This window comes from Cibotium barometz, chromosome 2 (genome assembly GCF_041138505.1).
Source record: "Cibotium barometz isolate CiBa-2024 chromosome 2, ASM4113850v1, whole genome shotgun sequence".
In the NCBI taxonomy this organism is placed as follows: domain Eukaryota; kingdom Viridiplantae; phylum Streptophyta; class Polypodiopsida; order Cyatheales; family Cibotiaceae; genus Cibotium; species Cibotium barometz.
The window spans coordinates 46,052,799-46,065,945 of record NC_141047.1 but is presented as its reverse complement, the minus strand read 5'-3'; the positions used below and the strand labels follow the sequence as shown (position 1 = coordinate 46,065,945).

At 49.6% G+C, this 13,147-nt stretch overlaps 1 protein-coding gene across 1 annotated transcript in view; it reads right to left on the bottom strand.

The window, feature by feature from the left end:
* The window catches only part of LOC147641146 (NAD(P)-linked oxidoreductase superfamily protein), a 76,717-nt gene that overhangs the window by 25,580 nt on the left and 37,990 nt on the right, over positions 1-13,147 (bottom strand). Inside the window, exons 5-7 of the mRNA XM_086818638.1 lie at positions 9,280-9,441; positions 9,172-9,194; positions 439-510 (exon numbers count right to left, since the gene is read on the bottom strand). Of these exons, the coding sequence (XP_086674764.1) occupies positions 439-510; positions 9,172-9,194; positions 9,280-9,441 (257 nt within the window). The remainder of the gene's footprint in view (positions 1-438; positions 511-9,171; positions 9,195-9,279; positions 9,442-13,147) is intronic.

Sequence of the window (13,147 nt, the reverse complement as noted above, 5' to 3'; positions counted from 1 at the left end):
ATGTCATGGTCTCTCTTCAAACTATGCAGCAATAAGATATCTATTCTTCTATTGATGTGGGCCTGGTCTCATGGACCATAGTCACAGGGAATGGGGATTTTTAGACTCGGGAATGTTGGGGATGGCAGCATCTTCCCATTCTCATTCCCGTCCCATGTCACTCTATAGTCATAGGGAATGGCCATTCTTAATCTTTTCCGTCCCCGTTCCCCGTCCCCATTTCGCGTCCCATGTGACTATGTCATGGACTCCTTTTTCTTCCCATTTTAAGCTCTCGGATTGTGCTTTTTATTAGGGGAGCAGAATCTTGTCACCCCAAAAATCTTCTAAACGTTAGTACTGTTTTAAAGATTCTCAACTGCATTTTTTAACAAATAGACAACAAAATAAAATAGCATTGGGAGTTGATATTTCAAAACATAGAAAGATAAGATATACCATTATAATTTGATACTCCAACAGCCTTTACGAGGCCTTGCTGAACAGCATCAGCCAATCCATCAATGTAATCTGCAGGGTTTATAAAATATATCCAATTAATGGTTCAGAAAAAATTGACTCACAGATGCTATGCAGCCATTAATAATTTAACCATACACTCAATAATAACCATTTTTATTTTTAAAAAAAACCATATAAATGTTGCAAAAGTGCTACAAATGTACAGATTGTTTTTTTCTAGGAAACGATCCTTCCATTAGTTACCAAAATGCAGCCAAAACCGCTAAGTTCATGACCCAGTCTCAATCATAGGAGACAAGAAAAACAAATGGGGACAGACAGGCTCTTCCTCGCTAACTGGCCACTCTGGGACAAAGGATATTTCATACAATAGGGGAGGGGAATAGCCAACCACGTGGCCTGTAATGCCAAGTGACCTCACTGTCTTTAACCCTGAGGAAAGGACCGCTGCCCCAGATCCGCAGAAAAGCCTCTCGGCATTTCCTCATACACTCAGAGTCACAACTTCTCCCACTGACCCCGCAAGGTGTGAATGGTGTCCCTCCATATGCTCTGGATGGACTCAGCGGGGGCGGTGTGAAAGTGCCCACTGTGGCCTCGCAGCAGTGAGCACGCCAAATGTGCCATGCTACTAATGATCTCCCACCTCTCACAAGTGCCTGTGGTGCTCCTCCCCTCTGGGGTTGCTGATAACGGGGCTGCCATGATCCTGCGGTGACAGGAGAAAGGCGAGGCCCTGTCCCGTCTCCTCAAATGCAAGTGTTGGTGCTGACTCAGATAACGGGGCTGCATGATCCTGCGGTGAGAAATGAAATGAAATGAAATCTGTATTAACGTCTTCGAAAGGCCAAAATGACCTATGAGACCAAAAGTTACAAATAATTTGGTCAGATTAAGTACAAATGTCAATGGTGTGTAACAGAAAAAAGTGAGAAAAGGGGGGAGCGAGGGGGCTCCGTCGGCATTCTTGCTGGCACCTCATTTTCAGATCATGCGCCAGTTATATTGACTTTGGAGGAGGGGACACGGGAGCCCAGCTTGCAGTTGAGGATCCCAGAGCGGGTACTTGCTGACCCCAGTCTCGCTGAGGACATTGAGAGGATCTGGCATGATAGTCAGTGCTCTGACCAGGATGCAGCGGGCCAGTGTGCCCAGGGACTCATTGATCTTAGCTCTTTTCTGCACGCTGCAGCTTTGACACGACTGGGAGAGATTCGCGAGCGGGAGCAACGGCTGAGACGCAGCCTTGCTTCGTTACAGCGCCTTCAGGAGCAGCAGCCAGCATGTGAGTGGGTGGCGTCCCAGCTGAGCCAGGCCCGCCAGGAGGTTAGAGAGGCAGAGGAGCAGAGACATGAGTTTTACTATCGTCGTCAGGCCTCTCAGTGGACGCAGCTTGGTGATAGAGTGACTGGGGAGTTTTTTGAGATCACTGGACCCCGTCATGCGCGAGCAGGGGTTCGCCAGCTTGGTAGACCGGATGGATCGATAGCTACTGAGCTCGGGGAGATCAGAGCCATTGCCACTGCTTTTTATAGTGACTTGCTTTCAGCGGAGCCAGCCACTGAGGATCGAGATGTATGCAGACAGACTGTGTGGGCCCATGTGCAGAGGAGGGTCACAGACCATATGCGCACAGTTCTAGGTGCGCCTCTGTCAGAGACTGAGCTTGCCGAGGCCTTGAGGGTCCTGCCGCGACATAGTTGCCCAGGGGAGGACGGACTGACGCCGGCCTTTTTTATGCGCTATTGGGACCTTTTGGGGCCAGGCCTCCGCAGGGGCTTTCAGCATGTTTTGGACACTGGGGTGATGCCGCAGAGCTTTTCAGAGGGCTTGATCTATCTTATCCCCAAGGGGGAGGGAGTATCAGATGACATTCGGCATTGGAGGCCTATTACGATCCTCAATACTGTCTACAAGGTCTTAGCAAAGGCCTTGAGTTTGAGGATCCAGCCCTTCCTGGGGGAGTTGATTCATGCTACTCAGACAGGATTTGTCAAGGAGCGCAGTATCCTTGACAACATCTTTACTTTCTGGGAGGCGACGGCCCGAGCTAGGTTTCTTGGCGAGGACTTGGTCGTCATGCTTCTCGATTTTGAGAAGGCATATGATAGAGTTGATTGGGGATTCTTAGAGGGCACTATGCTTCGCCTGGGCTTTGAGCCAGGATGGATCAGAGGGGTGGCAGCTCTGTATTCCACAGCTCGCAGCTAGGTGCTGATTGCAGGAGGTCGGGGGCCGAGTTTTGAGCTGACCAGATCAGTCCGTCAGGGGTGTCCTCTCGCCCCTTTCCTTTTTCTCTTCTTTGCGGAGGCTATGAGTATGTATTTGACGGCAGAGGAGGTTGGTTTGAGAGGACTTCAACTCCCAGTCCGGGGGGAGGATCTGCTTGATGCTGAGTTTGCAGACGACACGGGCTTATTTTTGCATGGCCACGAGGCCAATCTTATTCGGGCAGAGCAGTCGCTCCAGGTTTTTAGTGCAGCTTCGGGAGCATTGATCAATTGGCGCAAGACAGTGGCCTTTTGGATCAGTAGTGCTCCCACTCCGGCATGGAGCCCGGACCCCGGTTTTAGATGGATTCCTCCAGGCACAGCAGTGCGGTATTTGGGATGCCAGATTGGCCTCGATTTGTCACCTGAGCAGCAGATTGCCCCGCTTCTTCTGAGTATTCGGAAGAAGCTATTGTATTGGAGTACAGCTCGACTATCATTGGCTGGGAGGGTGGTGGTGGCAAATCAGGTGCTGTTAGCGACCATGTGGTACATTACGTCCTGCTGGATTTTCTCGAGCTCTTGCATCAGCCAGGTACAGAGGCTGATCAGGAACTTTCTGTGGTCTGGGCGGGACGGTCAGCCAGCTCGGGCAAAGGTTGCATGGGCAGTTATTACACTTCCGCTGGCTCAGGGCGGTTTGGGCATTATAGATCCAGTCGATCAGAGTAGAGCCTTATTGGGGAAGCTTATTGTTCGGGGGTTGCTTCCAGGCGCTGAGCCTTGGAAAGAGCTCCTCTTGCAGCGACTGCAGGCTCGGGCCCCCCTGCAGGGGGTACTTGGGCACCAGAGATTCGCTGGATCTTCATAGAGATGAGGAGGACAGGCCTCAGTAGAGGATGGGAGGACAGATTTGCTTTGAGTATCCTGAGAGCTTGGGAGCTGCTGAGACCGGGGCTTTCTCAGCGGCCTCCTTCTTGTGTTGAGGAGCGGGCCAGGCAGCCGCTCATCTGGAGCCCAGCGGTTCGTACGGAGCAGGGTCATATGCTTGGTTCTCGGCCTCGTCTAGCCTGGGGACCTTTAGCGGCAGGCCCAGCTCGTAGTTTTGGAGACTGGCAGGCTTTCTGCAGTCTACCAGAGGAGACCCAGGTGGAGAGGCTGAGTCACTTCAGAGGGGGGTTGATTATGAGGGATGATATTCAGGAGGCACTTACAGAGGAGTGGTTCACACCCCTCGAGCCAGTGGCCCCACGGTGGATGGGAGCCTTTACACAGTTGGAGATCCTGATTGCTGTCAGAGCCAGTACTGAGGATGGCAGATGCCTTTATTATGAGATTCAGGATGAGGGCAGACTCCAGAGAGTGGAGGTGGAGTCGCCTTTGGTTGCAGAGTGCACCTTTCAGAGGATTCGGGTAGTGGCTGCCGCTTCTCGGAAGTGGCATATTGACCCCGACCCTGCTGATGTGCTCTCGGATTGGCGCATATGGGCATATGCAGCGCGCCCCTTGGCCCGGCTACAGTGGGACCCCGGGGAGTACGAGTGGCATGATCCTTATGCATCCCTTGAGGCCACAGAGATCACTTTTTTCCAGTATACTGTTCGGCTGGGACGGCATATTTTGACGGCGAGGAGGACGGTTTCTCCAGCGGCAGCGGGGCATTGGCGATTACAGGGACTTTCACAGGAGTTCCTGGAGGATTTCTGGGCTCGGCTCTGGGCTAGTCGACAGGCCCGCAGGATCTCGGCTTTTCAGTGGCTGGTCGCCCACAGGGGCTCAGCAGTTGGCACTTGGCTTGTTTACAGCGGTCTTCCGGCGGCCTGCGTCCGATGCGGCCACCCTATGGAGACACAGAGACATTGCCTTTGGGACTGCCCTCAGGCACAGCAGATTTGGCTGCGGATGCTGCGTATTCTGGCCCCCCTCTCTCCAAAGGGTATGTTTACGTGGGGTGCCGCTGCTTGGTCGACTTCGTCAGGGCCTGCTATGGGCTATGAGATGGAGCAGGGCAGTCAGGCCATCAGATTTATTAGGGGCCAGCCTCGCCTGGTTCCGGCACCGGATTTCTCGTCCGCCAGCTGGACACAGGAGAGGGATTTACGATGGGAGCTCCTCAGCAGCCTCACCATCTGGTTCACCTGGAGGGCCCGGTGCTTTACGGCCTTTGAGGGGAGATTAGAGCCACCAGCAGAGACTGTTCGGGGGATTTGGCAGGAGTTGATCCACACCCTGCGAGGACAGTACGACCGCATCCGGGGAGACTCGGATGAGGCGATCTTACGACGCCAGGCCTTTCATACCACTTGGCGCTGCGGCCCGTTCTACACCCTACACACGGGATCCCCCCGTTGGCACTACAGGCCACCTGTTTGGCTTTTCCCCCCCCCATTGTATGATTTAGCCGCTCAGTCCTTTAGACTGATGCTTGTATTTTGCAGCACCTAGGGAGAGTCTCCCGGGCTGCCATGATGTATTCACTGCTCTTCTCTCTGTTAGGAGCAGGAGAGATCTCTTTTGTAGCCCTACGGGCGTTTTTTTACATAACTAATGAAAGGATCTTTTCTCGGAAAAAAAAAAAAAGTGAGAAAAGATCTAAAGATCTAAAGATCTAGAGATCAAGAGTAACATGGGAAAATGGGAAACATGGAAAAATGGGAAACATGGGAAACCTGGGAAGCTACTAAGAGGGGACGAAAGTGTCCACACAGAGACATCTCTGGGCGTGTGAGGCTCATGAATGTGTGAGGGTATAGATGGGCCCTCAGTGGATAAAATCCCTCATAGGTCGCTGAAGCATGAAGACAAGCTCCTCTGGGATGAACTGCCTGGAGGGTATTTGCTGGTGATTTGCGATGATCACTCTAGTCCTCCCATGCCATTTGGATCTACTACGAATACCCCAAGGTTTGGGGCGTCTATCCCGACATCGCTGAGAGGCAGACACTGAGAGGACATGGGTATCACCAACGACCCCTCTAGGGACGAAGATGAGTTTTTACAGAGATCACCTGCTTCGCCTTACAGAGAATGGTTTCATCACTGGTCCGAGATACATGGATACACATTTGTCACATGGCATCAGATGCACTATTGGTCAGATCCGCACTTCCTCTCATTAGTTGAGGATTGAGACTGGTAGATATGGACCACAGAGAGTACTAGCAGAGAAACGTACATGTCAGCTAGAGCCAGAAACGGAGGAGCACTACATCTGTTGATGCCCCGTGTACTATGAGATTAGAGGGGGGTTCCATTGCCTTTTCAGAGAGGGGTTCGGTCCCCCTTGCCAAAGTGATGGACTATAGTGACCAGAGATGCCTAGGACTTTTTCTACTAGAGATACACCGGCATAGAGAGAGACTCATACGTGGAGGAGTAGCACACATAGGTCCTGTGCAGAGACAACTTACTGATTTCTTTGGGAGCACCACTTCAGCACAACAGAGGCAAGGTCAGGACACAGCCGCATCCACATCCAGAGGGGTCACTCATCCTGCTTAATGATTCTGTTCACCTCCGAGTGGTGCAAAGGCAGAGAAGGGGCGTCTAAAGAGTACTGAAAAGGTGGCGGCGGAGATGATCTAGACGTTAGTGGGGATGTCGTAGTATCTAGTCCATACTATGCATAATGGAGTTGATAGTTATATAGTCTTGTGGGTTGACTACCATGAGTATATAACATGCACGTTCCTAAAAGGTGAATTTAGGCATGTTCCTGGACTCTTCTAGGTATATATATATAGAGTAGGGGAGACTAAAGTATCAAAGAGCCATAATTTGGTCTTGGGCTCCTCAAATTGTACCTATGAGCACATCTTCTCTAGCATCCCTAGGGCAGCATATCCTCGTGTCAATCTCGCCTCAGCGGCTGCTCGCATGGAGAAAGCTGGGCCCCTAAATAGGACTCCAAGATACAAATAGGAGGTAACCTGCTCCACAGTCTACCCTCTATAAACGAAACCCGCTAATCCACTGCGCTGAGGTATTAAAAATCATAACCTTAGTCTTGCCCAGGTTGACCGTGAGGTCCCTGGCCTCCGTGTCGGCCTGTAGTGCATCCAAATGTCTTCTAGTAGAGAGTCTGCTATAAGGACTATCATCGGCATATATAAGCAATGGTATCCAAACTCGTGCCAAGGAAGCACCTCTCCCCTCTCCTCTTATCAATAAAATCTGAAACCTCATCAATGTATAGCCCGAAAAGAGTTGGAGACAAAGGGCAGCCCTGTTTCACCCCTATGGTGCTGTAAATCAAGTCTGAGTTTCCTTCCGCAGTCTTCACTCTACCAGTGACAGACTCATATAAAGTAAGTACCCCCCAAGTGAGTGTTGGCGGTACCCCAATGTCATACATCATCTGCATCAGCCTGGCCCATGGTACCGTATCAAAAGCCTTGCGAAAATCCACAAAGCAACAATATATCCTCGGACCATGTGCTCTGCCCTCCTCAATAATGGCTCTGAGCATAAAGATATGATCTAATGTCGAGTATCCCCGTCGAAAACCTGCCTGGCCTGGAGCTCGCAATCCCTGAGTCTCTGCCCAAAACTCATGCTCAATAATAGATGCATATACTTTGGCCAAGGAGTTGCTGGGATCTGTGGGATCTCCAGACTTCAATATGGGTACGATGGTGTTATCTCTCTAACTAGCCAGCAAGCCCTCACACAAAACCCTGTTGAACATATGAGTCAACAAGGGTGCCAACAAATCTGTCACATATATAAAATGCTCCGCAACTAGACCATCATGGTCCTGAGCTTTCCCTGATTTCATCCTGTCAATAGCATCATATACCATGCTCAACCGAAAGAAAGTGGAGGCCTGCGGCCGAGGCTCCAGTGGATCTGGGAGGTCAGGCTGGTCAGGCACCTGGTAAAGAGTAGTGGCATACTGACCCCAAATAGCTGGCGAGGTAATGGGGATATGTGGGCATTGCTCTCGAAAAAGTTTCCATGCATCTCTAGAATCCTGCCCCAGGAATACCTGATACAAGTCCTGCTTAAGCTGAGCTAAGTATGCTCTCTTCTTTTGCCATGAGTCGACGAAAGACAATGCGCGACTGCCTATGAGTAGTGACTCCCAAAGCCACTTCCCTCTCTTAGCAGGCTCTTACCTCGCGACAGTCCTCATCACACCATCTATTCTGAGTGGTCCCCAATGTAGCCCTGGATCTGGTACTAGAACGAGGAAAGGATGTAGTGGCGGGTGATTGCAAGGCAACTGCAATCTGCATAGTGAGCTCCTCCATGGGCGCATGCAAGTCTAAATTAGCTGTAGCAAGAAATACCTGGGAAGTATAGACATGGGCAGTCTCCCTAGTGAAGTGGTATCTAGGATGCCTGGATCTATGATGTCTGATAGACTGCGTGGAGTAGTGACAGTCCAGGGAGAAAGAGAGGTATGTATGATCTGCAGCTACTCCAATAGGGCGGGCCGAGACTGTAAGATGCTGCACACGAGGTATCAGAGATAGAGGAGCTAGTACATAGTCTACTGTGCTGGCACCATGTCGCATAGGATAGCACGTGAAATCTCCTGAAAGAGGCCATCTGGAAAGACCATTAAGTATAGCCAAGCCATGCGCTCCTCCTAAAGCCAGAAGGTACTCTCCATATTCCATACATGCGGCTGTGTCCTGTGAGACTCTCGATGTCAAGATGCTCCACCTCCATCTCTCTGAACATGTCATCTGTGCTATCAAAAAAGAGTGTCTATCGATTGGCTGTCCTGGCATTAAAGTCTCCGACTAACAAAACCTCCCCCAACCCTGAAAACTCCATAATGTCCTCATACAATGCATAGTAGAGGGAATGTCCCTGTGTGGCAAACCTAGAGGTGGATGGAGCAAAATAACATACGGCAATGTATACATCTCTAGCCTCCTCTGCCTTGACTCTAATACCCAACATTCTCACCCCTCGAGTTGAGTCCATCCACTCCATTTGGACCGAAGTCATTCATTCCCTCCACGGTCAGTGGGGCAAGCTTTCGGGCAGGTCGGATCACATGCATAGATGGCAAAAGGCCTTCCTGCGCACATGCCACACAGTTCTCAGTCATCGGGCGGGCAAGATTACTTGGCATTACAGGCCACCGTTTCCACACCCCCCCCCCCCAACACACAACTTGTATGAGGTAGTCTCCCTCTGAGGATGGCCAGCCATGGAGGGTAGCACCCCTCCCCGATTTGCTTTTTGCCTTCTTTGAGGATTCTAAGCATGTACATCTAGCCCTCCCCAATTTGCTTTTTGCCTCCTTTGAGGATTCTAAGCATGTACATCTAGACCTCCCAAATTTGTTTTTTCCCTCCTTTGAGGATTTTGAGCATGTACATCCAGCCCTCAGGCTGCTATTTTTTAACTAATAGAAGGATCTCTTTCTTGAAAAAAAAAAACAAACAGAGGAAAGCTTTGTATCTAAAGAGAGTGTATCATAAATTAGACTTTATAAGGCAGGCGCAAGGAAACAAACAAAAGCAATCATTCTGAAACGCACCTTCATTTCCCCACAGTCCAGGCCTGCAAACAGAAATAAGTAAGCTTCAGAAAAACTTCAAATCAACTTAACAAAATGCTGCAAAAAGGAGTTTTTGCACTATATTACCAATGAAGTTGATACAAATCAACATATGAAAGACCAAGCCGTTTCAGAGACTCCTTCAAAGCACATATTACACTCCCTTTGCCCAAGCGCCATGGCAGAGCAGCAAACTTAGTTGCTACGACAATATCCTTGTTGTCAACTCTTTTTCTCTCTTCAATGAACCTGATAACAAAGAATATCTCTCTCTCTCTCTCTCTCTCTCTCTCTCTCTCTCTCTCTCTCACAGCATGGCCTAGACATGGATCATCTACCACCATTCCAGTATGACAGGGATGCACCACATATCCGTCTCTCTCATAGTGAGAGGAACAAAGTATTGAGAAAGGACCTATGGCAGCTCTATACACGAGAGACATGGATATCGCCTACACAGCCTCTTCCACCGAAGATGCTATACTACAGAGATCACTTCATGAGGATCACTGATGATGGATTTATAGAGAGGCCTAGATACATGGAGGGCTTTTTACCACACGGCTCCCGAGTGGCTATTGGTCAGCTTAGAGTTTCATTGGAGATTGAGACTAGCAGAGCAGCACGGATCCCCCGAGAGGAGGGGGTATGCAGATTGTGCAGAGAGGAGAGGGTATGCAGATTGTGCAGAGAGGAGGTGGAGAGTGAGGAGCATTACGTATGCAGATGCAGAGCATATACAGCCATCAGAGAGAGATATCCCATTTTATTCAGAGAGCCACATTCCCTACGCCAAATCTTTGAGGCAGCAGACTAGCGCATACTGGGGAGATTCATTCTAGACATACAGCGTCACAGAGAGACATCATTACAGGCTCAGACGGCTCCAGAGGGGGGACGACAGACACAGATTACTACATTTTTCCAGAGATCCATCACACTCCCAGCCCCTACACAGCAGGGAATTACTCTCCAGAGAGCAGAGACACTCAGAGCCCATAGGAGACAGAGGACACCTGGCTTTCGGACACCACGCCTATACCAGAGAGAGATGACAGAGATTAGAGCTCAGTTTCATAGAGAGGGTGCGGAGCAACTGGCTCGCTTCAGAGCAGACCCAAGCATGTTCTTCAGGGAGCTGTGGACACCCCCTTCATTGATGTATACCATTTTATACCCCCAGTATAGTACAAGATGGAACTAGCTAGGTTGTGCATATCATGATTGTATACTCCATGCATATAGCTTTGCATTCTCCTAGTAGTAGAGCTCCATCCCCTCCCCCACTCATTGTACTTATTGCACACCCAGATTCAGCTTTTTAGTTGAGTACTTCTTCATTTTGTTGGGATGACACAGGATACCCCATATAGGTACACCGATTTGTCTCATAGGCTGAGTTCGGTCTTTTGGAGGATGTTAATAAAATCTTTCTTTCTTTGTTTCTTTCTCTCTCGACTCTCACAGGATGAGGAACACACTGAGTATGGGCGGTATTTGATAGACATGGGGATTGAACATGGATTGGCCATCCTGAATGGCCTACAGAGATTCCTGGCAACGAGCGGTTTCACTTGCTTTCCACATCGGCATGGTGCTAGTACAGTGGACTATGTTATGGCTTAGCCCAGTCTCATTCCCTCTTTTCAGGATTTTATGGTAGGCACTAGGCCCGTTGGAGTAGCAGTGGATCATGCTATCTTGTCCTTCACTCTCACATTTCAGTTCAGCACAGCTCCATTGGGACACCGTGTACACGGATGAGATATACAAACGCTTATGTGCCGAGGAGCCGGGACGGCCATTAGATGAGCTCACTCAGATATTGATAGAGACGCTTCATGCTGCAGCATCAGAGGCATATCCCCATAGTCAACCTACACGGAGACAATCTGGGAACATGCCCCAAAACAACTGGTATGATGAGGAGTGCAGAGAGATGAGGATCAGATTACAGAGAGAGGTGCTCATGGGTGTTACCACTCACAGGCAGTCACGGATTACCTTCCGGCGCCTAGTGCGACGGAAAAAGAGGGCTTATCTTGCTCAGTTAGAGAGGGATTTGTATCAGTTATTTATGAGTCAGGACTCAGGCGAGGCATGGAGACTATTCCATGAGTATTCACCATCACCAGCCATTACCTCCACAGAAATTTGGGGTGAGTATGCAGTATCCCTGTACACAGCACTAGGACAGCCACCCCTGCCAAACCCATCGGAGCCATGCCCAGAGACATGTGCTTTCTTTACTGCTGAGATGGTAAGGAAAGCTATTGACAGGATGAGGACTGGGAGAGCATATGATCATGATGGTTTGGTAGCAGAGCACTTTATTCATGCCAGAGATATGCTTGCAGAGCTTATTGCTATGATGTTTAACCGAGCCATGTGTGAGGGTTTTCCTGAGACTTGGAATATGTCCACGATTGTGCCTATCTTCAAGTTAGGGGATCCCATGCTTCTTGGGAATTATCGTACCATCATGATTGGTCACACATTGGCTAGATTATATGCATCTATTCTTGAGCAGGAGTTGAGTAGATGGGCAGAGAGAGAGGGCATACGTGCATCAGGGCAGGCACGGTTCAGGAGAGGTTTCTCCACTCTTGACCATATCTTGACACTCAGAGTTATTATTGAGGAGGGCAGATCATATGGCAGGAGGATTTATTGTTGCTTTGTGGATTTCCGCAAAGCTTTTGACACAGTACCGAGAGCCAAACTGATGCGCAGACTATAGGAGATGTGAGTGCCCCACAGAGCTGATTTGGGGAATCATGGCTTTATACAGGACAGTTGTGGGGCAGGTACATACTACTCAGGGTATATCTGAGATGGTTCACTCCACTATTGGGGTGAAACAGGACTGCCCCTTTCTCCCACCTTATTTGGGATGTATGTGGATGAGGTTTCGGACTATGTAGAGCGGGAGGAAGACAGAGAAGCACAGCTAGCAAGGACATGGATTCCGCTGTTATTGTATGCTGATGATATTGTGTTGATCTCAGATTCTCCAGAGGGGATGCAACGTCATTTGGATGCATTGCACATGTTTGCACAGGACAATAGATTGTCTGTTAACCTTGGTAAAACCAAGGTGATGGTGTTTAACACCACAGCACAGTGGGTTAGGAGGTCAGCACCCACCTTTGCATATGGTCAGGAGACAATGGAGTATACAGATGCATATACTTACCTTGGTGTGGTTTTTAGTGGCCCACTATTTTCCTTGAGGAGAGCAACGGAGACCAGATTGACCAGAGCTTATGCAGCATTGGGGAGACTAGAGAGGATGTGTTCACAGGTTCAGTTTCAGGAACCTCGACAAAGCTCTGGCTCTTTGACACTTTGGTCACTTCAGCCATGCTGTATGGAGTGGAGATATGGGGACCCTCAGTGAATCACCACAACCGAGCTGGTAGCACTGATGGATGGAGATGTATGGAGAGGCCCTTGGTTTCTATGATTTCCTAGATGATTAGGGCCAAGGCCTCCGTACCACATGATATTATCCGTGCAGAGATGGCTGCCCCCCCATTGGTAGTAGAGGCACTCGCTCGATCAGTCTCCTTTATACATAGTACTTGGGCTCTCCCTAGAGAAAGATATGCTCGCTTAGCCCTGGAGTCTTCACGACAGTTGGCATCGCAGGAAGACGGATCATGTTGGTATGCACAAATGACAGCTTGGCTCTAGCTGCATGGCTTTAATATGGACAGGCTACCTCCATTTCAGTACTCCCTGGATGCACCCTCCCTCTCTCTCACACAAGCAGAGATTACCAGACTTATCAGGCAGGACTTGACTCAGCTGGACACTAGGAGGATATGGATACAGCCGACACACGAGCTTGGTACGAAGATGGCTCTCTATAGAGATCATCTTCTCCAGCTCACGGAGGATGGGTTTGTGATTAGACCCAGCTACATGGATACTCATCTTTCTCATGGGGTAC